The sequence below is a fragment of the Orcinus orca genome, chromosome 7 (genome assembly GCF_937001465.1).
Source record: "Orcinus orca chromosome 7, mOrcOrc1.1, whole genome shotgun sequence".
In the NCBI taxonomy this organism is placed as follows: Eukaryota; Metazoa; Chordata; class Mammalia; order Artiodactyla; family Delphinidae; genus Orcinus; species Orcinus orca.
In genome coordinates this window covers 113,012,800-113,039,655 of record NC_064565.1, presented here as the reverse complement: position 1 = coordinate 113,039,655, position 26,856 = coordinate 113,012,800, and the positions used below count along the sequence as shown (strand labels likewise).

Below are 26,856 nucleotides of genomic sequence, written 5' to 3'. Positions count from 1 at the left end.
AAGTATCTCTCAGTGAGGCTCTGTGACTAAGTTATCTATATTTAAGTTGTAACAACTGAAGTCAGCGAGCACATATACCCAAGGAAAACTAAGCAATACACAGATTAATTAGATGAAAGTGCTTTTAAAACCAAGACCTATGTCTCAAAAAAATATGTAAAACTCCAGCAGGGAAGTACAGCTCCAGGTATTTGGTCTGCATTACATTTTTCTCACATGAACTATACCAGTATCTCAGGTGAACAATACAATAGTTGTTTATTTTAAAATGTTATTAAACGTAAATAACTTCTTTATTATGCCTTCAAATGCTGAAACCTTTTAACCTTCCTTCTTTCCAAGATTAAACCCAGTCTCTCATTTCACCAGGCAAAAATTCAATAGCACAAGTACGTGCTATTTCTACCAAGAGAAACACATCATCTTGGACTGACCCATCATTCAGCTCTCACTCTCCTGTGCCCCTCCACGGGCTTTTTCACCACATCAAGACCACTAGTGCCTTGACCCTTGCCTTCTCTCAATGTCTGTTAGCTACTTCTTAGCCTTGAGTCCTTTCCTACCTGCCAGAGACACCATGTTTCATCACTTCAAGTCCTGTTACATATGTCATCAAATGCCTCACCCCTCTTGTTGTTCCATTGCACCTACCCCCAAAATCCTCAATTCTGGAACCATGCAGCCACTGCTATTCTCTAACCTTAAACACAAGTTACTGAGTCCACCAGAAAAGAAGAAAATTATAATCATACAGATGCATACCATCACACATTAATGTTATACAACTGCTGCTAGGACCTCAGAAGCTCTAAGGTATTTTTTTTAACCTGTTCCCAGTCAGCACAACGTATTCTTTTTGGCTGCGTTGCGGCAGGCAGGCTCTTAGCTGCAGCAGGCAGGGTCTTTGTTGAGGCATGTGGCACAGGCTCTTTGTTGTGGCGTGCCTTCTCTCTAGTTGCGGCCTACGGGTTTTCTTCTCTCTCTAGTTGTGGCGTGCTAGCTCCAGGGTATGTGGGCTCTGTAGTTTGTGGCACGCGGGCTTAGCTGCCCCATGGCACGTGGGATCTTAGTTCACCGACCAGGGATCAAACCCACGTCCCCTGCATTAGAAGGCGGCTTATTTACCACTGGACCACCAGGGAAGTCCCCAGCATAATTTATTCTTTAAGCCCCACTCTCTTGATCCTTCTTTTGGGACTCCAATTATCTGAATGCTGGATCTTTTTTATTGTTCCACGGCTTCCTGAGGCTCTGTTCATTTTTTTTCAATGTATTTTCTCTCTGTTCACATAGGGTAAATTCTATTGATTGGTCCTCAAGTTAACTAATTCTGTGCTGAGTCACCTCTACTCTACTACTGAGCCCATCCAGCAAGTATTTCATTTGTTGCTGTATTTTTCAGTTCTATAATTTCCATTTAGTTCCCTTTTTATAACTTCTATTTCCTTGCTGAGACTTTCAGTTTTCTCATTTGTTTCAAGAGAATTTTTACTTGCTATTAAAGCATATTTATGATGGCTATCTTAAATCGCTATCAGGTAACTGCAGTATCTTGGTGTTGGCATCAACTAACTTGGTGTTAGCTGTCGTTCCTCACTCAAGTAGTGATTTTCCTGGTTCTTGGTATAAGTTGATTTTCTAATGTAACCTGGACCTTTTGGCTATAATGTTAGCAAGTTCAAGGTCTTATTTAAATCTTGCCTTTTAGAAGGCAGTCACCCTGTCTAGGGCGAGCATGCAGGTCCCGGACTACTTTTGTGGGCTGTAGCTACAGTGACAATTTAGTTTTCAGAGGCTTTGCAATGCTATTTTGATATGTTTGGTTGACAAGGTAGCACTGGGGCTCCCACTAGTTTCTGCTGAGGGGCTGGCCACCTGGCTGGTCTCTCTGATACGGGTGAGGAGCACATCCTGGTCCACATCCATGCAGAGACAAAGAGACTTCTCGCTTAGGGTTTTGGGTGTAGTGGCACCCCCTTCTACTGGTGCTACCTGGCTGCTCAGCATCTCTGGATGGGAGAGGGGCATCTCAGGCCTATGAGGATAAAGAGGTTTCCTGGACCACATACTTGTGGTAGGATCTCCCTTGCTAGTGCCATCTGGATGCCAGGTGTCTCTGGGTGGGGGAGGGGAGTCTCAGGCCCATAGGGACAAAGAGACTTCTGGGGCTAGGTCACCTCTTTGGCAGGATCCCTGCTGTCAAAGCCACCCAGATGCCTGGCATCTCTTGGTGAGGGACAGAAGTCTCAGGTGTGGTGGGGAAGGAGCGCCCTTTTCCTGGCCACTTGCCATCAGCAGAGATCCCAGTCAATTTGTCTTACAGGTGCTGCTGGGATTGCCTGGTGTCGCTGGAGGGCCTCCTGTTAGATGTGAGTGAGGAACGAGTCTGCTTGAGCCACCTTCTATTGTGGGGTTGGGATCCAGAAACACGGGGCCTGGGTCCCCTCCTGTTGGTGGAGGGCTTGTGAAGTCCCCTGCTGCTACGTTGTTCTTCTAGCCCTAGAGTCCCTAACTAGTCTGCCTTCCGCTTTTCATCTTTCAGAATTCTCCTTTGGTTGTCTCTTATTATTGTCCAGAATTTGTAGCTGTGCTTAGGGGAGAGGAGCAAGGAGAAACGAATCTATGCCATCATGTCTGATGCTTTTCGTTTTAATGTTCGACAGAACAAGAAGTATACAAATCAGCATGACATTACTCATGATTCATGTGTTAACTGTCACAGAAATGACGTTACCACAGTGTAAGTTTTGCCTTGTAATTTTAGATTGAATTCATTAAGAAACTATACAAAAACAAATAAACCCCAAAACCAAAAATAGCAAGAGAGGAAGCACCATTGGGGGGCAGCAGCAAATTGCAGAACACAAATTCCACTGACAGAGGTTGCCTCTACTCAGCTCTGACCAAAGTCATTTAAGAATGTGGCCCACTGTTGCTGGATGTTTTGTTTCGTCAAGAGACGCCAGAAGCCTGACACTCCTTTTTTTTTTTTTTCGTATAAGCTACTAAGCCAAAATTTTTAAATATTGCACAGGTCAAGCAAAACACAAATTTGTGAGCCAGACCCAGCCCACGATCTTTCCGTTCATTATACTCTTTCACACCTATCATATTGCCTAGTATATGGTTAGTATTCAAAATGCTTATTAAGGGCTTCCCTGGTGGCGCAGTGGTTGAGAGTCCGCCTGCCGATGCAGGGGACGCGGGTTCGTGCCCCGGTCTGGGAAGATCTCACATGCTGCGGAGCGGCTGGGCCCGTGAGCCATGGCCGCTGAGCCTGCGCGTCTGGAGCCTGTGCTCCACAACAGGAGAGGCCACAACAGTGAGAGCCCCACGTACCGCAAAAAAAAAAAAATAATAATACAAAATGCTTATTAAAATAAAGATCTAGATAACTGAATGGGCAATTGGCAGGGGAGAGTAAAATATATGTAATATAATTTAGAAATTCCTCATGTTGATACGCAGGAGACACTCTCCTATCCAACTTGCTAGACTGAGTGGCAATGCCGCATTCCCAGGTTACACGTGCTGGCGGATGCCTCTGGTAAAGGAAAACCTCATGCTATCACACACTCCATCCTTTGTCACTGCACCACTCCTTCCACCAGGAGCTACCTGCATAGCGAGGATCAGCTGTGTTTGATCTCATATCTGAATATGTCACTAGCATATATAATTTTTTTTTTAAGATTTAATTTTATTTATTTTTGGCTGTGTTGGGCCTTTGTTGCTGTGCACAGGCTTTCTCTAGTTGTGGCGAGCGGGGGCTACTCTTTGTTGTAGTGCACGGGGTTCTCCTTGCAGTGGCTTCTCTTGTTGCAGAGCGCATGCCCTAGGTGTGCGGGCTTCAGTAGTTGTGGCACACAGGCTCTAGAGCACAGGCTCAGTAGTTGTGGCGCACGGGCTTAGTTGCTCCGCGGCATGTGGGATCTTCCCAGACCAGGGCTCAAACCCATGTCGCCTGCATTGGCAGGTGGATTCTTAACCACTGCACCACCCGGGAAGTCCTAGCATATATAATTAAAAAATAAAATTGAATTACGCAAAAAAACAAATTGCTTTTGTTACTGGACAACTAAATTAAATACTTTGGAGAAACTAAAAAATACTTATTAAAAACTTACTTTTGAATTAGATATGGTCATGACAACAATAAAAAAAATTGGAGCAAAAAACCAAAAATCTAGGAGTCTACATTCATATTGCTTCACCAGTGCCTAAATTCTCACTCCATTCATTCATTTATTGCCGTGCCACACGGCACGCAGGATCTTATTTCCCCGACCAGGGATCAAACCCGTGCCCCCTGCAGTGGAAGCGTGGAGTCTTAACCGCTAGACCGTCAGGGAAGTCCCTCTCACCCCACTTTAAATAAACCAAACTGGAAATCATAGATGTCACATTACAAGTGCAGTTTATGCAGAAAAAGATAATGCAGAACCTCAATAAACATACCCACATGCGAAGAAAAGGCCTTGGCCCTTCATCCAAAGACAGACAAATGAATATATGTTTAAAGTAATGAAAAAGATTCACTTTTTATGATTCCCTGCTTCCACTGACTTTTCTGATTAACTGACCAACTACAGTCCTAACTGAATTGTATGAGAGGCCTCCAACAGGTAGCTCAGCTACCAGCCAGACAAGTGAAGGAAACAGGCAGAGACCTTTGCTGATCTCTGCAGCGACTTCTCTGGTAAAGCTCTTGTGTCCTGTGACATGAAGGTGTTCTCGTCTTTTGTAACTGGTGCACCAGCATCCTCTTTTCCTAATTTAAAAAAAAGAGAAAAGAAGAGGAGGAGGAATCAGGTAGACACATACCTATTAGGCATACAGACTCATGGGATTTTTAAATTCAGAGCTGCAAGGATTCTTGGACACCATTTACCCCAAACTACTCATTTTACAGAAAAGGAAACCCAGGCCCACAGTGGTTAGGTGACTTGGCTAAGGTCAGTTACGTCACTAACTTGTAGTAATGCTCACACTCAGCAGGCCGCATTTTATCTATTTAACATTATTCATATGTTGGGCATCATACAAGTGGAGAGCATCAAATTATGCTGAATTAAACTAAATCGCCTATGTGTCAAAATGCCAAAATAACTAAATGTTATACACTGCCCCAGCCCACAATGAAGAATAGAGATAGGTTAACTTATTATGCACATCTGCTGAAATAAAACAAAATCAAAATAAATGTTAACTTTTAAAAGTACTTTGGTACAGCCATAACAAACAAAATGGTGGAAAATAGATTATATTTATTAAATAAACAAATAAAAAAGCCAACCCTGATTTTCCTGGCTTTTCTTAGTGACATTATATAAAGAGTAAAGTACTTAAAGTCTTTTAATGTTTAATTTCCTTTCTTAAAAAACTTATAAAATTCACATTCACCCAAGAAACTGAAACCACTAAAGAGGGAGTTAGGCTCTGGACCAGAAGTATTAAAACCACTCATGAAAAAAAGCAGCAAATTACAAACTTCTGAACATTTAATATTTTATATTTTCATGCGTTACATTAGATTTCCCCCACAAAATATTCTTATCCAACTCTACTGGAGTTTCTGGATTCTAGGGGTCACAACCAATTCATGTGGGACCCACTCCAGCTAGCTAAGAGAGACTTGTACTTATCATCATTTAGACATTACCAAGGCCAAAATAAATAAATAAATCCTTTTCAGGACTGGCTGCCTCTTAGCAAAGGCTCAGCTAAAAGCCAACTTTACTCTGGGCGTACTCTGGAAACACTGACATGATCTGACCTACTGGGGCTTAAGAACAATCAACTGTATGCTTTTCCATCTATGCTAAAATCTACCTACTATAGTGCCCACTGAAAGCAGAATTCTGTTTTCTAAAAAGAAAAACAAATGAAAACTTTCCCATTGTCGATCACCCTCTTTATCACCCTGTAAAAGAGGGACATCATCCAAGTTCATCTTTTATTTTAGACCAAGTTCACGATTCCAAAATCATCAGATGCTTTCAGAACATCTTTTATACGCTAAGGGAGAAAAAAACCCACACCAGTTCCATAACATATCTTGCCAATGTGTTCCACACAACAGGTAATTCAGGAAAGATTAGGAGGCTGGAATTACCATGAACAAGTATACTCTACCTAGATATCTGATATCCAAGTTTGGTCTCAAGAGCTGGCAATCAAGACAGGGTAGTGAGGGTTTTTCCGAGACAGCCCAAATCCTGGGCATGCAGCTTTCTGTAACGGTCACTGGTGGCTCCGTCTTAAAATGACTATTGCTTCAGATTCCATCCCAATAACAAGCAAGTCTTCTGTTCCAAAGGTTATGCCAGGTTGTATTCAAAAAAAGAGGGCAAGCCATGGAAGTGGGCCCAATTATGATTCTCAGAGATCACACCTGAACACGACCTTTTCAGGTTCTGTGTTCATAAGGATATCCTGGCAGAAATCAGGCTTTGTTCAGACAAAGATGCACCCTAATAAATTAAACTGAAGCTTGTAGCCTAACAGGTGAGCACCACAGATATGTTCAATGAATGTGAAGAAACACACTGCCAGTTTAGAAAAGTGAATCACCTTAACAGGTTTCCAACAACTACGTCTTGCCACAGCGAGCAGCAAAGCTGTCAATTTAATGAGAGAATCTATCGCGTTGTTTAATCACAAGATCATTTGTTTCTTCATTTATACCATGTGTGTTTACTGAGCACTGGGCATTGAGGATTCAGTGTGAATAAAAGAAAGATGATCCCAGCCCTTATGGAACATACAGTTTAATGCTGGAGTGATATTCAATAAATAAGCACTCAATAAATATAGAATTATAAACTGTGATGAATGCTAAGAATGAAAGAACACTCCCAAGGAGGGAGAGAAGAGAACATATGATTTAGATTAAGAAGTCAGAGAAAGGCCCTGTGTGCAAGTGACACTGACGCTGAGATATGAGGATGGTGTGTGTAGGAGTGAGGAAGGGGACAAAAGACCCCAAGTGGGGAATGGTACTTGGGAAGGGGTGGAGGTGGGAAGTCCTTGGCACAATCAGGAACAGAAAGACCATGTGGCTGGAGGACAATGAACAAGAATGGGCATGGCCAGAAATGGAAATGAGAGGTAGACAGGAGTCGAGTCAGATGGGGCCTTGCAGAAGTTAAGAATCCTGAGTTTAAACCTACATACAATAGGAAGCTGGCTAAGGATTTTGTTCAAGAAAGTGACTGCCTAACTTGAGACTCGGCCAACCTAAGAGGGGATGTTGGGAGACCAGTTAAGAGCTATCACAGAAGTCCAGACACAAGAGGATAGTGCTATAATACAAGCACTGGAGATGGAATTAAAAGGATCAATTTGGGCTTCCCTGGTGGTGCAGTGGTTGAGAGTCTGCCTGCTGATGCAGGGGACATGGGTTCGTGCCCCGGTCCGGGAAGATCCCACATGCCGCGGAGTGGCTGGGCCCATGAGCCATGGCCACTGAGCCTGCGCATCCGGAGCCTGTGCTCCGCAACGGGAGAGGCCACAGCAGTGAGAGGCCCGCGTACCGCAAAAAAACAAAACAAAACAAAAAAAAAGGATCAATTTAAGAGATATTTTGGAGTTGAACTAATAGACTTTAGTGGTAATTAGATATGAGAGTTTAAGGATTATTAGATATAAGAAATAAAGGATTACTTCAAGCTTTCTAACATCTGCAGCTAGGCTGATGGAGGCATTACTGGCACAGGAAAGACTAGAAGAGGCGGTGAAAATCAAGGGTTCTACTTCAGAGGTGGTTCTATATGAGAGGCCACCTGTGAGATCTTCAAGTGATGATACTGAGTAAGCAGTTCAACATGAAGATGTGGAACTCAAGAAGAGAGATCTGCATTATGGCTCTAAGTATAATTTATATGCCAAGAACTTCCACATTTATAGTTTTCCAGCCCAAGTTGCAGAGAAGAAATTCAAACCCAAGTCTTTTCAACTACTAAGTTCCTGAAGCTCTTCCACTGATATATGCTCAAGTATGAAGTAATGTGCTGTCAATGTTAAGTAAATAAGCAAGATTCACTGAGGAAGTGAGTTGGGCTTGAAGGATATACAGATGTTTTTGAGAAAGAAAGTTGAAGGGCATTCCAGGTAAAGGCCAGCACTTGTACATGGCCCAGAGCTGTGAAAGAGCCTGACATGGTAAAGGATTAATAAGAGGTTTATTGTAGCTACTAACGGGTTGAGGACACAAGTGTTGGGCAGGAAGGGACTGGATGGGGAAAGGAACAAAACTGGTGGGGAGGTGGGATAGGTCCTATGGCAGAGATTCTAGTTCCTGCCCAATTTATCTATTCTCTTCTTTCCTACTAAGCAGAACTCCGATTTCTTATTTTTTTTTTTTTTTTAGCTAGTATTAGTTAGAAGACTACATCCCTCAGTCTTTTTGTAACTAAACATGGCCTGGATGTCTAAGTTTTAGGCAATAAGATGCAGGTTAAAGTGTTGTGATTTAAAGGATGGAGGTGCAGCCTTTCCCTCTTCCTCCTTGCTGGCTGGAATGTGGATGTGGCAGCTGGACCTCAAGCACTCATCTTGGTCCCGGAGGCTACAGGACAACAGTGCATTCTGCTGTGCAGAGCAGCACAGCAGAATTGAAGACTATGGAGCTAACCTATAAGCCTTGACCTGCCTACCTCTGTTCTTCTTTTCTGTGAGATAGAAATAAACTTTCTTGTTTAAGCCATTGATATTTTAGGATTTAACGCCACTCTCAGCAGAACATACTTCCTAACACACAGGTCCAGACAGTGAAACTGATAAGCTTGGATACTATCCTACAAAGCATTAGAAAGGCCAGGGACACATATATTTTAGAGCAATGAATTTGGTAGCGTTCCAGAGTGGAGAGACAATAGTAGCAGAGAGCTTAGGAAGCTGGGGTTACAGTCTAGATGAGACACAATCAGAATCTAAATTAAGATAGTGGCAGTGACAGTGAACAGAGGCAAGATTTGAGAGAGATTTTTGAGAAGGATGCTGCGAAGTGTGTCTCCATCACTACCAATGACTTAGTACAAGAAAAGGGGCTTAAGTTAAAAGAGCTTTTGATTGACTATCAGGGAAAATGCTTTCACAGAACGATGAAACTCCCTGATGAATTACTAGAAGAGGGGAGAGCTGCCGGCAGTCCTCAAGGAAGGAAAAGGTTATGTTTCCCCACAGCCTTCAGTCTGCCGTACTGAAGGCAGAGCCAGCCCCATGCATTCTGTGGCTCCTTCCAGTTAAAAATGTCCAGAAACCAGTGACTACCAAAATTCTTCATCTAAAAAACAGAATTTTCTAAAAACTGGACATACTACAAATATAAGCAACTGCTCACTATATTCTCCAAAAAAAAACACTCTAGGAGGGAAAAGCCAGTAAAATCCTAATCTCTTTATACAGATTACCTGAAACTTCTATTTCAAACATTCCAAAAGGAAAACACCTTGGCTTGCTGGAGCTGGCATTGCCACTGCCTTAGAAGCGAGTTTGATTTGGGTTCCTCACACAGAAACAATGGACTGACAAGGCTGGTGATCCGTAACACTTGACAAATTCATCAGGTTTTCAGATGATTAGACTGTGATGCTAAGTAAAGGCAATGTGAAGAAAAAAGCAAGGAATTGGGCAAAAAAGTGTTTCAGTCTTTCCAATTAAAAGAGTGACAAATTCTGACAAATCCAAGCTTTCTCATCTCTGAATGAAGGGTCACAGAAATTTACAATTTCCACCAAGAACTCAATGAAAACTGTAATATAAATTTTGGTCCATGAAAACAATTCCCCTCAGATCTCTCAAAATCAACCAACGAGGAAAAGTTACTTTCTGGGCCCCTCTCCCCAGTGAAATGTCGGCATGACAACACAAGTCCTCACAGGGCAAGGTAACATTCATGTTAGAATAATTTTCTGGATGTCCCTGGTGGTACAGTGGTTAAGAATCCACCTACCAATGCAGGGGACACAGGTTCGAGCCCTGGTCCAAGAAGATCCCACATGCCGCCGAGCAACCGAGCCCGTGTGCCACAACTACTGAGTCTGTGCTCTAGAACCCGCAAGCCACAACTACTGAGCCCGCACGCCACAACTACTGAAGCCCGAGTGCCTAGAGCCCGTGCTCTGCAACAAGAGAAGCCACCACAATAAGAAGCATGCACACCACAATGAAGAGTAGCCCCTGCTCACCACAACTAGGGAAAGCCCGGGCACAGCAACGAAGACCCAACACAGCCGAAAATAAAATTAATTAATTAATTAGAAAAAAAATAAGGAAACAGTCTCCTGTGACTATGGAAAAAAACAACAACAAAGAATCATTTTCTGTGCTGCAAGTCTGCCAGCCCAAGCAAATCTCTCACTCTGAAATAAAGCTACTGCAATTGTATGGTGCCACAGAACGTTCACCGTGTGTTGACATACATCACCTCATTTGATCCACACCATAACCTCATACGATAGGTAGAGTGGATATTGTTATTCCAGTTTCACCAAGGAAATGGAAGTACTGAAGGGGTAGAGCCAGCCGCTGACATCATTCAGGGATCCTGGTGCTAACTGTGGCAGCCTGCTCCACACAAGCAAGAATCAGAGCATCATGGGAAGAGCCATGAAAACCTACATCAAGATATTGCTTAAGTGGCCGTGGGACTCCTTGAAATGCTGGCATCAACTCAGTGAAGGTTCTGAGTATCTGTGGAGTGTCAGGCACTACAAATGACCCTGGCTCTGTCCTTGGATACTCGTGTACTAGAAATGAAACAAAATGCAAACAAATACTGAAGTACATGGAGTTGGTGACTGCTGGCAAGCAGTGTGTCCAAAGGCAGTGAGAAGGGAGCCAGGGAGTTTGACAGCGAACCCCCGAGCTAAAATGGGAAGGCTGAGTAGGAGCTGGCTAGATGGATGGGCATGGGGAGCATTCCAGAAAGGAAGACAGTGTGTACGGCACCTAATCAAGAGTAAAATGAGAAGGACAAAGGTTCTCTGTGTCTAAACACGTTGCAGGGACCAGACCACGAAAGGCCTCACATGACATGCTGAAGAGCATGTATTTAACGTTTTAGGGATGGAAAGCCACTGAAAAATATGAGAATAACATAATCAGAATTATACTTGATGAGGAGTCAAGGGTCAGCCTATTGCTCCTTTGAGGATAATCTGTCTTTTTCTCTAGCTGCTTTTAAGATTTTCCCTTTGGTTTTCTGTAGTTTCATCTTGATGTATCTAAGTATGGATTTTTTTTTTTTAATTCTACTTACAATCATTGGTTGTAAATCTGTGGTTTGGTATCTCAACTGTTATGGAAAATCTCAGCCATCATCTTTAAATTTCACCTTCGCTCATCTTCCCTCTCATCTCCTTTCTAGGTCTCTAATTAAACTTATTTAGACCTCACTTTATTCTCTATGTCTCTTACCCACTCCCTCTGCATTTCTATTTGTCTCTCCATGCTATACTCTGGATAATTTTTCCTTACCATCTTCCAGTTTGTTAATTTTCTCTTCAGCTTTATTCAATCTTCTGTTAAATGCATCCACTGAGGTTCTTCTTTTTTTCTTTTTTTGCGGTACGCGGGCCTCTCACTGTTGTGGCCTCTCCCGTTGCGGAGCACAGGCCCTAGACGCGCAGGCTCAGCGGCCATGGCTCACAGGCCCAGCCGCTCCGCGGCATGTGGGATCTTCCTGGACCGGGGCACAAACCCGCATCCTGCATCAGCAGGTGGACTCTCAGCCACTGTGCCACCAGGGAAGCCCGAGGTTCTTCTCTTTAAAATATTTAATCAAATATATACTTTTCCTCATCCACTGAGTTTTAAATTTCATTACTGTTATGTTTATTTCTAGAAGTTTTATTTGATTCCTTTTTTAATTTGCTATGTCACATTTCATAGTTTCCTATTCTTTGCAGATATCTTCAAGCTTATATTTTATTTCTTTAAACACAGTAGTTTTTTATATATGGTAATGATTCCAATATCTGATGACGTTTATGAAGGGCTGTTTCTGTTGTCTGTGGTTGCTGATGATTCTTGCCCTTGGAGTATGGTTTCCTTGGGTGCCTGGTTATATTTACGTGCTGGTTACTGAATAATCTGAGGCCTAGGCAGAAGAAACCTTCCTTCTGAAAGAATTTCCACTTGATTTTGCCAGACACCCAGAGGCACAACCAGCCCATAAACCAATTCAAGACTTGAGATTCCTTGGTTGAGCCAGTCAGCTTGAACCTGGGCTGCAATTCCACAAGAGAGCTGGTATGTTTCAGGTCCACCCTCACCGTGACAGTGCAGTCCTTTGGGGTCCCAGCTTCTTGTGAGAAATCTGAGCTTTATTTCTGTCCCCCACAACCGCTGGTCAAACCTGCACTCTTGCATGGGTTTTCCACCCTAATTTTAACCTGGCAATGCCTGTGAGCTCTTTGATGCTTTAAGAAGAAGGCTGGGTTTGGTTTTGTTTTTGTATTTTATCTAAATATTTTTGGTTGTTTCAGTAGGAGGGTGCACGTGTGAATAACAGTTCACCATTACTATCTACAGAAAGTCGCTAGAGTTTGTATTTCAGAAATATTTTTCAGGTGGCAGTGTAGAGCCTAGTGAGTAGTGACTGGAGTTAAGAACAGGAGAGGGGCAGTGGTGATCTGTGCAGGAAACACAGCAAGGAAGCTACTGTGATAATGCCCAATGTTACATTAAGCAAAAGCACAAGGGATGGAAAGAAGAGACAGGTATTCTCACATTTATTTTTCTCAGCAACCCCACGAGGGAAGCATTACTATTCTGGTTCTTATAGCAATCAGCCGTTCAAAGAGGTAAAGTAATTTATCCCAGGGTTCATCCAAGGAGATGGTTAGTAGAGGTGGCATCAGAACTCAGTATGACTCCAATTCCAAACTCTTCTTACCACAGTATGATGAGGTCTGGAAGAAAGACAGGTGCATGCGGGTGGGTTCCAATGAGGATGGGAGGGTTGCCAAAAATTTTTTAATTCACTTAAAGACATAGAAGGATTTTAGATTTTAGAAGGTGCCAAGTGATAAACAGCTCTCTAAATAACTTCACTGCTTCCACCCACAGAAATGACAGAGTAGTTAAAAGCATGAGCTTTGGGACTTCCCTGGTGGTGCAGTGGTTAAGAATCCTCCTGCCAATTCAGGGGAAACGGGTTCGAGCGCTGGTCTGGGAAGATCCCACATGCCGCTGAGCAACTAAGCCCACGCACCACAACAACTGAGCCTGCACTCTAGAGCCCCCGAGCCACAACTACTGAAGCCTGTGTGCCTAGGGCCCATGCTCTGCAACAAGAGAAGCCACTGCGATGAGAAGCCTGCATACGGTAACGAAGAGTAGCTCCCGCTTGCCGCAACTAGAGAAAAGCCAGTGCGCAGCAACAAAGACCCAATGCAGCCAAAAATTAATTAATTATTTATTTTTTAAAAGTCATGAAACTTTCAAAAAAAAAAAACCATGAGCTTTGGAGTCACAAGACCTAAATTCCAACCTACATCCTGTGATCTTGAACTTGTGGTTTTGAACAAGTTACTCCCTCTCTCAATTTCCTCCTTTGGAAATCAGGAATAGTATACATGAGTTATGTTTACACGGAGTGCCCCGGCACAAAGTACATTAACAAAAATTGTTAGCTATTACTACTACTGTTGTTGTCATGGTTATTATCATCAGCTCTTGGTAGTCAGTTCTGAGTGAATCCAACCCTGTTACCCTGGACACAAATGACTGGAAAGGACTGGTACACAGGGATGGCAACATTATAAAATGGGTCACATTTCCTCATCTGTAAAATGTAACCCATCTTATAGAGTCAGTGGGAAAATTAAATGAAGTTAATGTGTGCCAAAGTGCCACAGTGGCTAGAACACAGCAAGCACTCAATAACTGCTATATAATATATATTTAGATTGCATGTGCTTTTCTGTATGCTTGGTGAATTCTGTGCAAAGTAAGGAGGGAGAAGAGATGGTGCCACATAGGTAGGCAGAGGCCAGGTTAACGTTACGAAGTTTGGGCTTATCCCAAAGGCAGTGGAGAGCTACGGAAGAAAGCAGTCAGGGGACTAATAATGGCTTATGGTTTAAGAAGCTCACACTGGTTGCTATATGGGGAACAGATTTAGAAGTGAAACCGGAGGCAGAAAGGCCAGTTAGCAGGTTACTGCAATAAATCAGACTAGTGGCAGAGGGAATGGAGGGTTCTAGATAGAGAGATATTTATTATAAAAAGCAAAACTGACAAGATTATTCAGATGCTAGTTGGGAACTGGAGGCTGGGGAAGTTATAGGGGTAGAGTAAGGAATGGGAAAAACTGCCTAATTTCCTTATAACAGATGTTCTCAAAGTATAGTCCCCTGACCAGCAACATCAGCATTACCTGGGAACTCCCAGAAATGCAAATTCTCAGACCCCACCCCAGACCTACTGACTCAGAACCTCTGGGGATGGGGTGGGAACTCCCAGAAATGCAAATTCTCAGACCCCACCCCAGACCTACTGACTCAGAACCTCTGGGGATGGGGCCCAGCCATCTGAACACACTTTCCAGGGGACTCTGACGCCCACTAAAGTGAAGAACCACTGCTCTAGACAAATAAGCCATGACCTGCTATAGGAAGAGCATCTTCAGGCAATCGGGAGGGGATATAAGTTCAGTCGGACTTAGCGAGTTTGAGGTGTTGGATATTAGATCTGATGCTTAAGAGAGAGTTTTGGGCTGGAGACAGAAATGAGCATGTTGTGTGCGTACAGAGGACAAATGAACAAGTAGACTGGTTCCCTCGGAGATGGTTCAGAATCAGAAGGGAAGAGAGCCTAGGATAGAGCAGTGAGGAACAACATTATTTAAGAGAGCGCAAGTAGAAAAGTTTGCAGAAGAAACCGGGGTGTGATCAGAAAGGTAGCAGAATAATCAGCCTAATGTGAAGTCAGAGAAGCCAAAGAAAGCATGCGTTTCAGTAAGAAAAGTATGGTCAGCAGTGTAGACTTAGTGACAAGGTCATAGGAGGAAATGGAGTGAAGCAGAACGCCATGTGCGGGGAACTGACTGCGGAGACGAGGGTGTGCACCAGGCTCCGGAAGGCTGGCTGTGAAGGCGGGGAACAGCACAGGGTGGACGCTGCAGAGGGAAAAAGAAATCACACATGATTTCTTGTATTTTTTTAAGATAAGAGAAGCCTGAACACAGTTAATTGCTGATAGGAAAGAATCACTAAAGAAGGTGTGGTTGAAGAGGGCACAACAAAGAAAGGGAGGGGACCCTGGGCGGGAAGGGAAGGGACCCAGAACCCAGAGGGAAGGATTAACCTCAGGCAGAAGGTCAGAGAGATGCCAACTTCATTGTATCAAAATAAATGGAGGAGGGAAGGAATCTAGACACAAGCCATTCCTAAGTGGAAAGCTGAGGGGGTTCCACAGGGGAAGGGGGCGGGCAACAGCTCTGGTTTTTTGAAACGTAGAAGCCAATTCATCTGTTGAAAAGTGCTAGGGAGGTGAAGGATACCTAATATATTCAGAGCTGGGTTCCACAGTTCCAGGGGAGGATCACATGCGAATGGCTTCCCAAAACAGTGGCCCTGAACATGCCAGGCGCTGCACTCTATGCATTCAAAATATTAACAGTAAAAAATTTACAAAATAGTAATAGTAACTAGTTATTGAGCGCCTATGGCACGCACCTGGCACTGTATTAGATGATTCATAGGCACTACCAAATTTAATATTCTCCAGTAATCCAATGAGGTAGCAAGTACTATCACGCCCATTTTAGAGATGGGGCTCTAAAAGATCATTAGGAAACGAGGCTCACAAACACCAAGTGATAACACGCTTGCTCACGGATACCAGCTGGGAAATGACAAGGGCGGGATTCGAACCTAAGTCTCATCCTCTTCCCATGATGCCACACAACCTTCAGGATTTGAACGGGATTAGTGGAAGTGAGAATGGAAAAGAAAACATGATTTTTGAAAGATGTGCCTGAATGACAAGATACTGGGAGAAGTCAATCAACTCTTGGGCCCATTTTGAGTTTGGGGTGACAATGCGATATAAGTATGATCACGTCCTTTACCCAAGCTGGAGATATCATTCTACATCTTGGGGCAGAGACTGGGAATATCAATTAGATGATAACAATGATAACATTGTCTGAAAGTAGACAGATGTGTATAGACTGGGGAAAGAAGGACTTCATATAAGAGTAACAGAATAAATAAATGAATGAAAAGAAAGCTAATACTCAAGCATTAAAAGGAAAAAAATCCCTTCACTACCCAAATTTCCTTCCTTGTTCTAATTTACAGACTGGTGAGAGATGAAGAACAGGGGGACTCACTGTGTCAGAACTTGGTCACCCTTCTCCCCAGGCTGAACATGAAGATACCTTCAGGTTCCTGAGTTGAAGCGGTGCCCTGGGTAGAGTGATTTTCGTGCCCAAACCTGAGTCCTTCACAGGGTCTTCTCAGATGCGGCTTCGCACTGATTCCCATTCCCAGCTGTTAACTGTATTAATTACATCATCAACACTGCTTTTCTCTGAGCACTCTCTGCTCCAAATCTTTCTCTTGCCCAGGAGAAACCACTTCTAAATTTCTCTCTACTAAAGCTTTAATTGGCTTTTAGCTTCATGGCTCCCAAAAGACCCAAAATGTAGGCCCACATACTTATGTGCTCCCATCTACAGCTGGCTTTAACTTACTAATTCTGCATCTTTCCCAACAGATGAATGACTCCTCCAAGTTTAAGTTGACTTCCATCTGAGTTTTTCTTAAAGGGGACAAGCCTGACCTGTTACTGTGACATGATCATTTCAACACCAGAAACACAGTGTTTACTAAAATCTGACTAGTGTTTCTTTACCTGTCTTCCAAAGACTAGCTATCCATCAAAACTTCAAAAAATGAAAAAGGTGCTGAGCTATCATAGGGGGTTAAGTAGAGACTGGCCTCCCCCGACCCCAAGCATGGCAAGCTAAAGTAAATGAGTTTTGCTGTGTTCTGAGCCTGTGATCCACATATATCAAACATATATCTCTCTCATGTTCTAAGTCTCTTAAAGGACATGTGATATTTCATCCTATAGAACATTTCCAACAGGGATAATGAGATCCAGCCCACTGCTTGGGCAAAAGGGAAAGTATTAAAATGCTGATTCTAAAGAGTCAGGCCTCTTTATCAATTCAGTTCCTATTACCTAAAAATAGGACTCCAAAATGATCATTACCACGCAAACGAAAACAGGTAGGTTAAAGAAGAAAAAATTCTTACAGGCTGCATCATTTCTGAGACCCAGCAGGCCCCCTGGGAAACAGAACAATACACCACTCAAAAACAGCTAATGTTTGAAGCATCTTTAATGGAAAATTGCTTCTCCTTAATAACGTAACAACCTCTAGCTCTAAATGCAAATCAGGCAGATCACTACAGCCAGGTTATATAGACATGGATGAGTCATTGCTTTTGATGCCAAACTGACAAATATGAAGGTTTCATAATGGATCCATGTGGCTGCTGTGCAGAAAAAGGATTCAGGTGTTAAACAGGAAAGCAACTAGTTTGGCTCTTCCTCAGTTTCAAAGAAGGAAAGGAAGGGTAATCTTTTGCAGAACATTTGCTGAGTACAAGACTGTTCTGGGGGTTGAAAGTAGGTGAAAGATGAGCAAAAACAGTTATATGAGGGAAATAAAGAAAATACTGAACCATAATAATATCAGTCATGGAATGTGAACTGAAAAAAGAAACAAGTACCTAGAAAGAAGAGTCGCGGAAAGGAAAGATCACACATCTAGCTGGAAGAAATAAGTACAGGCTCATGGGGACAACATCCTGTGGTTGAGTGGACTCTACGACGGCCCCCAGTGACCCTCACAGCTCCTGCTCTTCACACCGTGGAATAACCCCCCTCCCTCTGAGTGCAGGCAGGACCTACGACTTGCTTCTAACCAACAAAATATGGCCAACATGACAGGATGTCACTTCCATGATTACGTTCCATAAGACTGTAACTTCCACCTTTAAAACAGACTCTCTCCCTTGCTGGATCTGATGAAGCCAGCTGCCATACAGAGAGGCCCACACCAGCAGCCAGCAAGGAAGTGAGGTCCTCAGTCCAAAAGCCCGCAAGGAACTGAATCTAGCCAACAACCATATAAACTTGGAAGAACACCCTTCCCCAGTAGAGCCTTCAGATGGCTGACACCTTGATTGCAACCTTGTGAGAAACCCTGAAGCAGAGGACCATGCTGGGCCATGCCCAGATTCCTGACTAAAGGGGAACCTTGTTTCCTCTACTCATAACACTTAGGATATAAAATGTATGGGTTTTTCACACCAAGCAATTCTGCAAGTCTCTGTGGACACCACCTGGTGGCCAACAATTTAATTCAGTTCTGATCCTAACTACCTGGAGAGAGTACAGACCTCACAGATTAAGGGCTCAGTCCCATGAGACCGCCTGCCCCCACCCCCCACTTCAGACTGCAAATGCAAGTAGTGGGCCTCCAGATTACCTGCACTCTGTCTGAGTTGGCTGCAAATTGAGGGGGTTCCCATGACCCCATCCTTAGGTTTGATAATCTGTCATAACGGTTCACAGAACTCAGGGCAGCATTTAACTTACATTTACTGGTTTAGTATAAAGGATATCATAAAGGATACAGCCAAAGAGGTACACAGGAGGCCCAGAGGATCCTGAGCACATGAGCTTCTGTCCCCATGGAGTCGAGGGGTGCACCACCCTCCCAGCACATGGATGTATTCACCAAGCTAGAAGCTCTCCAAACCCCATAGTTCAGAAATTTTTATGGAGGCTTCATCATGCAGGCATGATCAAATATTAATTCAATGTTCAGCCTCTCTCCACTCCCTGAAGGATGGGGACGGGGCTGAAAATGTCAAGCTTCTAACCATAGCCTGAAATGATTAGAATCATTTCATGACCAACCCCATCCTGAAGCTATCCTGGAGTCCACCAAGAGTTGCCTCACAGAACAATAGATGCTCCTATCACCATCATCACTCAGGAAATGACAAGGGTTTTAGAAGCTCTGTGTCAAGGAACCAGGGTCAAAGACCACATATTAGAACAAAAGATGCTCCTAGCACTGCTATCACTCAGGAAGTTCCAAGGTCTTTAGGAGCTCTGTGTCAGGAACCAGGGGCAGAAGCCAAATATATATTTCTTATTATGTTCTACTGACCCACAGAAAATGTGAGATAGTAAACGTGTTGTTTTAAGTCTGCGGCAAATTTGTTACACAGCGATAAATAATTAATACACATTTAAAATGACAGTTGACATTTGAAGGTTAGAGGAATTTTCACAGGAGGAGACAGGGAATTAGGCAGCATTCATGGCAGAAAAGAGGAGGCACAGAGACACAAAAGCAGAAGAGGGAAGTGAGTGCTTAGGAACAATACAAGGCCCGGTTGGTTGGATGTGAGGTCTGAGTGGGCAGGTGCAAGAACATAGGTTGGGGGCTTCCCTGGTGGCGCAGTGGTTAAGAATCTGCCTGCCAAGGCAGGGGACAGGGGTTCGAGCCCCGGTCCGGGAAGATCCCACATGCTGTAGAGCAACTAAGCCCGTGTGCCACAATTACTGAGCCTGCACTCCAGAGCTCACAAGCCACAACTACTGAAGCCCACATGCCTAGAGCCCATGCTCTGCAACAAAAGAAGCCACCGCAATGAGAAGCCCATGCACCGCAATGAAGACCCAACACAGCCAAATATAAAATAAATAAATAAAGAAAGAAACATAGGCTGGAGAGACAGGCAGGAGACCCCTGGTGGACAAGGACAGCCAAAAAGAGCCATTAGAGCTCATCACTTACATCATGCGGTCTGAGAACCTCTTGTTTCAAGAGGCGACAGGCTTCAAAAAATGATTTGGAAAATGCCCATAACTAAATGTGTGCTTTATTCTTTTTAAGGTACTTTCCCTTCCATTACCTCATTTGATTTACGCAAGGACCTGTGAAGAAGTCAAGGCAGGTATTTATTATGAAGTTTTTTTGGGTTTTGTTTTTTTACAAATAAGGAAAATGAAGCAGTAAGAGGCAAGAATGACTGGCAAAAGCTTTTGTTCAGTACTTTTTTGTTTCCTACTAGGAGTGTTGCCACATTTTATTGGATCCTCCTTCCCTGGTGGAGATGCAAACAGGGCTAGCCAAAGGAGCATTTATACCTAGAAGAGTAGGTGCAGTGAGGCCTGGGTGAACTGCAGAGTCAAGAGTACAACAGTTTAGTCCATATAAGCTGATATCAAGAGCTTTGAAATAAGGAGGGTCAAAATGAACATTAGATCCCAAGACTATCAAGTTTATACTCGATTGCTGCTTCTGCCTCAAGCAAATGAGTCAGAGCTGAGGGGACTGGCCAAATAGGGGTCAGCTAATTGGGAGCGGAGATGAGAAACTTTACTATGCAGCTGAGCTTTACTCAGGGGCCTAGTAAAAGGGTGTGCAGGGGTGGGAGGCTGGTTCCACTTAAAGGGATAGGGGTGACTCATCTATTTTTTAGTTTGTTGGGTTTTTTTTTCAAGCAGTATCTGAAAAGCAGGGACAATTTTCTACTGCAAAATGTTAAATAAGATCTGTCCTTAATGGTGGAGGTTCTACACCCAAAGTAGGACACCCAGTTCCCTCTCCCCATCCAGAGCCACACAAGCCAGTTTTTTTCCCCCCAATAGGCTTAGCTGGAGTCTTCAACAGCTTTTTGTAAATCTCAGCAGGTTACAGCTACCAATACTCCATTAGTCAAGCAAAGATCTCCCCTGACATGTTGCTGCATGACTTGAAAAATCTACTTGGTAGTTCTCAAGGGAGAATGGGCATTATTTAGAGTGACCCAAAGGGGTAATCAATGCCAGTAAGATGAATCATAGTTCTGCATAGTGGCAAAGAAAGGGTCTCTATCAAAGCAAAAAAAACAAACAAAAAAAAACAAAACCCACACAAAACCTTAAGAAAGCAGGTTAAACACTAAGTTACAAAAAAGGCTTCATTATTCAACTGAATAAAGCTTCCATATTCTGCCTAGAGGGGTGAACGGGGAAGAGCTACTTGACTGGGCCTTCTCTTCTTGGAGTCTGATGACCTGAAAACTAACTTCACAGATGAAAGTGCTCAGAATCCCAGGTCGAGGGAAGTGGGGATGAAGACACTGACCATCCCCACCTGTAATGATTCTCATTTTCCCAGTTCAATAAATACCAAATTGAACTTTTCTCTTCCAATCCATTCTTTCAAAATAATGGTTAAATGCAAAAAAAAAAAAAAAAAAAAAAAAAAAGAGGGGGTCCTCCCTGAATAAAGGTTATTTTAAATAATTGTGAGAATCAGTCTTTTTAAATAAAAATAATCTTTAATCGTTTGATATCCACTAACAAAAGAGAGGCATTCCTTCATTTCTTGAAAATACTCATCACTTCCTTCTTAGTTCTATACATTTTTCTGTTAGGTCTTGTACAAGGCTCTCAAAATCTTTATCAGAGTTACTTCCCACCCTCCATCCTTGCACCTGAGTTTTCCATATCTACCAGCTTATGCCTTGGTTTTGTAGGATAATGACTACTTCAGGTAATTCCAACTGTGGACCATCTACCTGATAATCTCACCAATTTCCTATAGCTTCAACTGATAATATTCAGATCTATAACTCTCAACATCCCTCCTCTGGGTCGATATTTCTATTTCCAATCGCCCATTGGATGTTGCAACTTGAGTGTCCCCCATGTAACTCAAATTCAACATATAATCAGAACCCAGATTCATAGTCCATCTCATACCTGGTCTTACTTTTCTCATTTAAGAATGTCAACACCCATGCAGTTGCTAAACTAGATATCAAGTTAATCTCATCCTTGAATGTTCCTCTGTCTTAAGTCCCATATCTGATCTACCATCGAACTCTGACGATTCTAGTTCTGAAATATCTTGCTTACCTACCCCTTCTTCTGCATTCCAGCTGCCATTGCTCTCAGTCAGGTCAAGCATCTTAACTGGTCCCATGCCATGCCCCAATTTCTCCCCGCCTCCTAACAATCAGTCTCCTTTCCTTAACAACCTTGGGTGGCTTCCCATTACCCAGATCTCTTAGCAGCCACAGAAAACTGGACAAAGCTTCACCACAGCCTATTTTTCTAGCCTCCCCTCCAAACTCCCCACCATGTACACTGCACTATTCCCACTGTAGGTATTATTCTACCTACTATCCACCTCTGTGCCCCTGTTCATGCCAAGAATATTTCTGACCCTTCTTCGCCTGGAAAACTACTCATCCTTCAAGGTCTAGAGAGCAAATTGTCTTATTTTCTCTCCCTCTTCCTCCTCTCACCTTCTCCCCCTTCCTCTGTGAATGGTCCCTCCCTCCCTCTGCAAATCTGTTCCTCTTCTCTGTGTGCACTATTTGTGGTTTCTAGAAGCCTCTGTTCCCTAATGACTTTGTCACCAGCCCTCACTCCACATGACACTGTTATCCCAGAGTCCTCAAGCTGTGGAGAAAAAAATCTAATGGGTCACTGGCCAGTCAATGTATTGATGTTTCTTAGTCAGGGGTCTACTCATGATCCAGCTAACGTCCCGGGGACAGGGCAGACTGCATCTACCACGTCAGTAAAGGCAATTGCCATGGAAGGGGACTAAGGCAGTCACGATCCACAACACACGTCTGTTACTATATCTCCTCTTATGGAATAATTTCACCTCAAGGACAAGCATCTGGATTTTACTCTTCATTCATCTTTCTCTTCCTAGTAAGTGGCAGAATGCCTGGCTTGTCACTCCCTCTGCATCTCCCTGGATGCTCTTGGTTGAGATGACAGAACATTCAACACAAACTGGCTTATATCTCAAAGGTGAATCACTGGCTAATGCAATTAGAAGTCCAGAAGGAAGACAGGCTTCAAGGTCAGTTGATCCAGGGCCCAGCCCTCTAATGGTTGTAGGGGCCCAGATTTTTTTCTGCTTCTCCACTCTTCTATCCACAGCACTTGGCTAGTCATAGGATAGCTTCCAGTACCAATCAGGGATAAATCTTTCATGTTCACATCCATCAGGAAACTACTTACATCCCAGAATTCTAAGCAGGAGTCACCCTGATTAGACTGCTTAGGTAATGTGCCTATGAGAAGAGGAAATGGTTTGAAGCTGCAACATCCAATGCAGTAGCCACAAACCACATGTAGCTATTTTAAAATAAAATTAATTAAAATTAAATATAATTAAAAAGTCAGTTTTTCAGTCACAAATTTCAAGTGCTCAACAGCCACATGTGACTAGGTGGCTACACAGAAAGTCCTACTGGCATAAGGTAACCAAGTAACTAGTATGAGGCAACCAAAACTTGGCAGCTGGGGTCAACTTAGTTCAAAGTCCCAGGAATCTGGGGAAGGGGCAGATGTCCAGATGAAAATCTAGATGCATACAGGAAAGGGAAAGAGGGAAATAGACTCTAGATGGGCAAAGAACAATACTCAACATAGTCTTCTAGAAAGAAATTAAACTGATCTGGCATGATCTGCTCTTCAAAAAAAATAACCCATTTGTAGAAACTGTCTGTTGTCATTTGAGGTACAAGGTGTTTTTCTTTTACAAACTAACTTCCTGTGGGACACTGGACATGCCAAGTAACCTCTCTGAGTCTCAGTTTCCTCGTCTGTAAAAAAAAAAAAAAAAAGAAGGTGAACTAGATCAGTTGTTTCTAACCTTTTAATCAGAGCAGAATTTTTTAAAATACATTTTTAAAAATTAATTTTTGCCTAAGATCTCACACTTTGAAGTATTTTTAGTAATTTAACTGCATCAAAAATTAATTTGTCACCCTGTTTTTTAATCAAAAACACACAACTGTTAATTAGAGCCTCTGATCACCAAGAAAAGTCAATGTTACCATGGTAGGCTAATATCATTTGTATCAAAAGTAAAATAAGTTGACCTTGCAGTCTTAAAGCAAATGAACTATTTTCATTTAGTGTCATGAAATATTTATAAATAATGTGAAGTACTCCACTGGAAGCCCCGAGGGGTGGACTAACACCCGTCAAGGAGCACCTGATCTTGTAGGACTCATGTAGGTCCAGAATTTTATGATTTCTATAGTAATACAACTGTAAACAGATATGACCCTCGTCACTAGCATAGACTAGCCTGACCTGGAAAGTACCAGAGAGAGGGATGAGTAGACAGACTTAGAAGAAAGATTCCAAGGGTGACTGGAAATAAGGAGAAAATGATACCATCACACAAAGATGCTGATCTACATTTTTATTACCAGTAAGCGCCCCAAAAGTAGATTATTAAGTAATTCAGGGAGCCAAGTATAAAGCTAAAAGTGGACAGCAAGCAAGAGAATCAAGAGTGCAATACTGCAAAGATGCTAAAAGAACCAGGGGCGGGGGGGGGGGTGGCTCCAGAGACCTTCAAGTCTTCATTCACCTCTACTGAGGAGAAGGGCAGGCACACACAGTGACAGACATATTAGAGGCCTGGGAACTTCTGTTTCCAGGTAACAGCATGAACTGCATTTAATATAGATTATTTGCTTTTATTTAAATTTCTAGTCCAATAATTTGGTGTTAAAGTACTAGCAAGAAGGCTGACAGGCATGTCTATTCCTAGGTGCTGTAAGGAATGGATTGGGGCAGAGTATATTCTAGAAAATAAATTACTTGTAATGTTAGAAAAATGTTCTGAAACCCAAGCTCCCTAGGTCTGTTGATACATCAAAGAGAAAATAGGTAGGACTGACTCAATGATAAAAAATGAGAAGAGGAGAAGGTGAAAATGACAAGCCAGAGAAAAAACTGGACAAGCTTCGATCATATTTCAGTAAAGAACAAATATTATTTTTTCAAGATTGTTATAATTCATCATGGTTTTCTATCTCTGATAACCCTTCTAATAACTATGTATTTAACAATTTAAAAATTCCTTTAAAAACACCCACATTTCTCAAACAGCTAAGTATATGACCCAGCAATTCTACTACTGGGTATAATTTCAATGGAATTGAAGACAGGAACTCAGATACTTGCTCACCGATGTTCATTTCAGCATTACTCACTATTCAATAGCCAAAAGGTGGAAACAAACCAGTGTCCATCAACATGAATGGATAAACAAAATGTGGTATATTCAATATAATGAAATACTACTCAGTCATGAAAAGGAATGACATTCTGACACATGCTACAACATAGATGAACCTTGAAAACATTATGCTAAATGAAATAAGCCAGACACAAAAGGAGGAATATTGTATGACTCCACTTACATGACATATCAAGAAGAGACAATTTATAGAGAGGAAGTAGATTAGTGGTTAGCAGAGACTGGGGCGGGTGAAATGGGGAGTTGTTTAATGGTTACAGAGTTTCTGTTTAGCATGATAAAAAAACGTGTGGGAATAGTACTAGATAATAGTAATGGCTGTGCAACATCATGAATGTAATTAATGGGACTGAATTGTAAACTTAAAAATGGTTAAAAAGACAAATTTGGTGCTATATATATTTTATCACACACACAAAAGATTTTTAAAACCACAAGAGTTTCTGTTTCTTATAGAGAGTGTAGGGCAGGGAATAGTGTGATAATATTTATTGCTTTCAAGGAGGGAAACTCAGGTGGCAGAAGAGAACAGGTAGGCCTCCGTCCTCTGACAGTCCCTTAAAGAAACTCTTAGAATAGAGGGGTTCTTCAAGGACCTAAACAGATGCCGATGACGCTTTAAACTACATTTCCAATCCAATCTCTGACATCAACTTCAACCTACATTTCCAACTATACATGACCACCTCAGACTTAACATGTTTAAAAGAAAGTCCTTAGGAATACAAGATAAAGGTAGAGATTACTTACAATAAATAAAAATAGTAGAAATAAGTTTCTACTAAAAATTAAACAGACAAGTCACTTCCTGGTGTAATAAAAAATGAGGGGAAAACTGAGAGGTTTGATTATAGATGCAGAGGAAATTAATTGAAAAAACTTCGTACAACTCTATTCTAAAATATTAGAATAGGTGGCGAAAATGTATGATTTTCCTGGAAAATATAATTTTAATTTTGCATTATCAAAATTAATGCAAGAAGAGGGAAAAAACCCTACAGAAGCAAAATAATCATTACACATGGAGAAAGCTGCCAGCTAAGGAAAGCCCTAGCCCATGTTCCAACCATGCGTTCTTTAAATGCTTCAAGTATTGAGAACACTTGATCATTCTCAATGCTATTCTGACTGCTCCAAAGCAGTGAGAAAAAGAAAGGTCCCCAGTTCTTCCCAAAAAGTTAATAGAGCCTGATACCAAAACACAAAAAAGACAGCACAATAAGAAGAAACTGCAGACAAATCACACATTTTGTATTTTAAATCCAAAAAGCATAAATAAATATCAGCAAACAGAACTGAGTTACATGTTAAAACATGCTACACACCACGACCAAGTGAGAGTCATGGCTGTATGAGGGATGCAAGAATTATTCAACGCTATGTGTCATCAAGTAAACAAGCCAAAGGGGAAAAAAAACAAAATCTTGAAAGAAGCTCAGAAGGCACTTGAAAGAAAACTTCAATATCCATTCCCAATAGAAACTTTTAGTTAAAAAAGAAAAGGGACACTTGGTTAACTAGGTCTGAAGCCAACAACCAGCACTGTGCTTGAGGGTTTAATACTGGAAGCTTTCCTATTAAAGTCCAGAAGAAGGCAATCACCACTATTATGTAATACAGTTCTTAAAGCAATGGCCAGTGACATGAGGAAAAAATGAGAAGCACAAATTAGAAAGTTAGGGACAAAATTATTATCTGCAGATAAAATTGTTTTATACCTAGAAAATCAAAGCCACCAA

At 42.3% G+C, this 26,856-nt stretch overlaps 1 protein-coding gene across 12 annotated transcripts in view; it reads right to left on the bottom strand.

Moving 5' to 3' along the window:
- DIS3L2 (DIS3 like 3'-5' exoribonuclease 2) overlaps positions 1–26,856 on the bottom strand; it is a 378,320-nt gene that overhangs the window by 213,055 nt on the left and 138,409 nt on the right. For 11 of the 12 annotated variants that reach the window (XR_004482498.2, XR_004482501.2, XM_004262593.4 and 8 more), the window contains exon 7: positions 4,671–4,771. Coding sequence is in view for 10 of the 12 variants with exons in the window: in XM_004262593.4 (XP_004262641.1) it covers positions 4,671–4,771 (101 nt within the window). In the remaining 2 variants the exon portion in view is untranslated. Of the gene's footprint in view, positions 1–4,670; positions 4,772–6,135; positions 7,266–26,856 lie in introns of those variants that run through there. The other variant, XM_033425294.2, reaches the window with a different exon arrangement.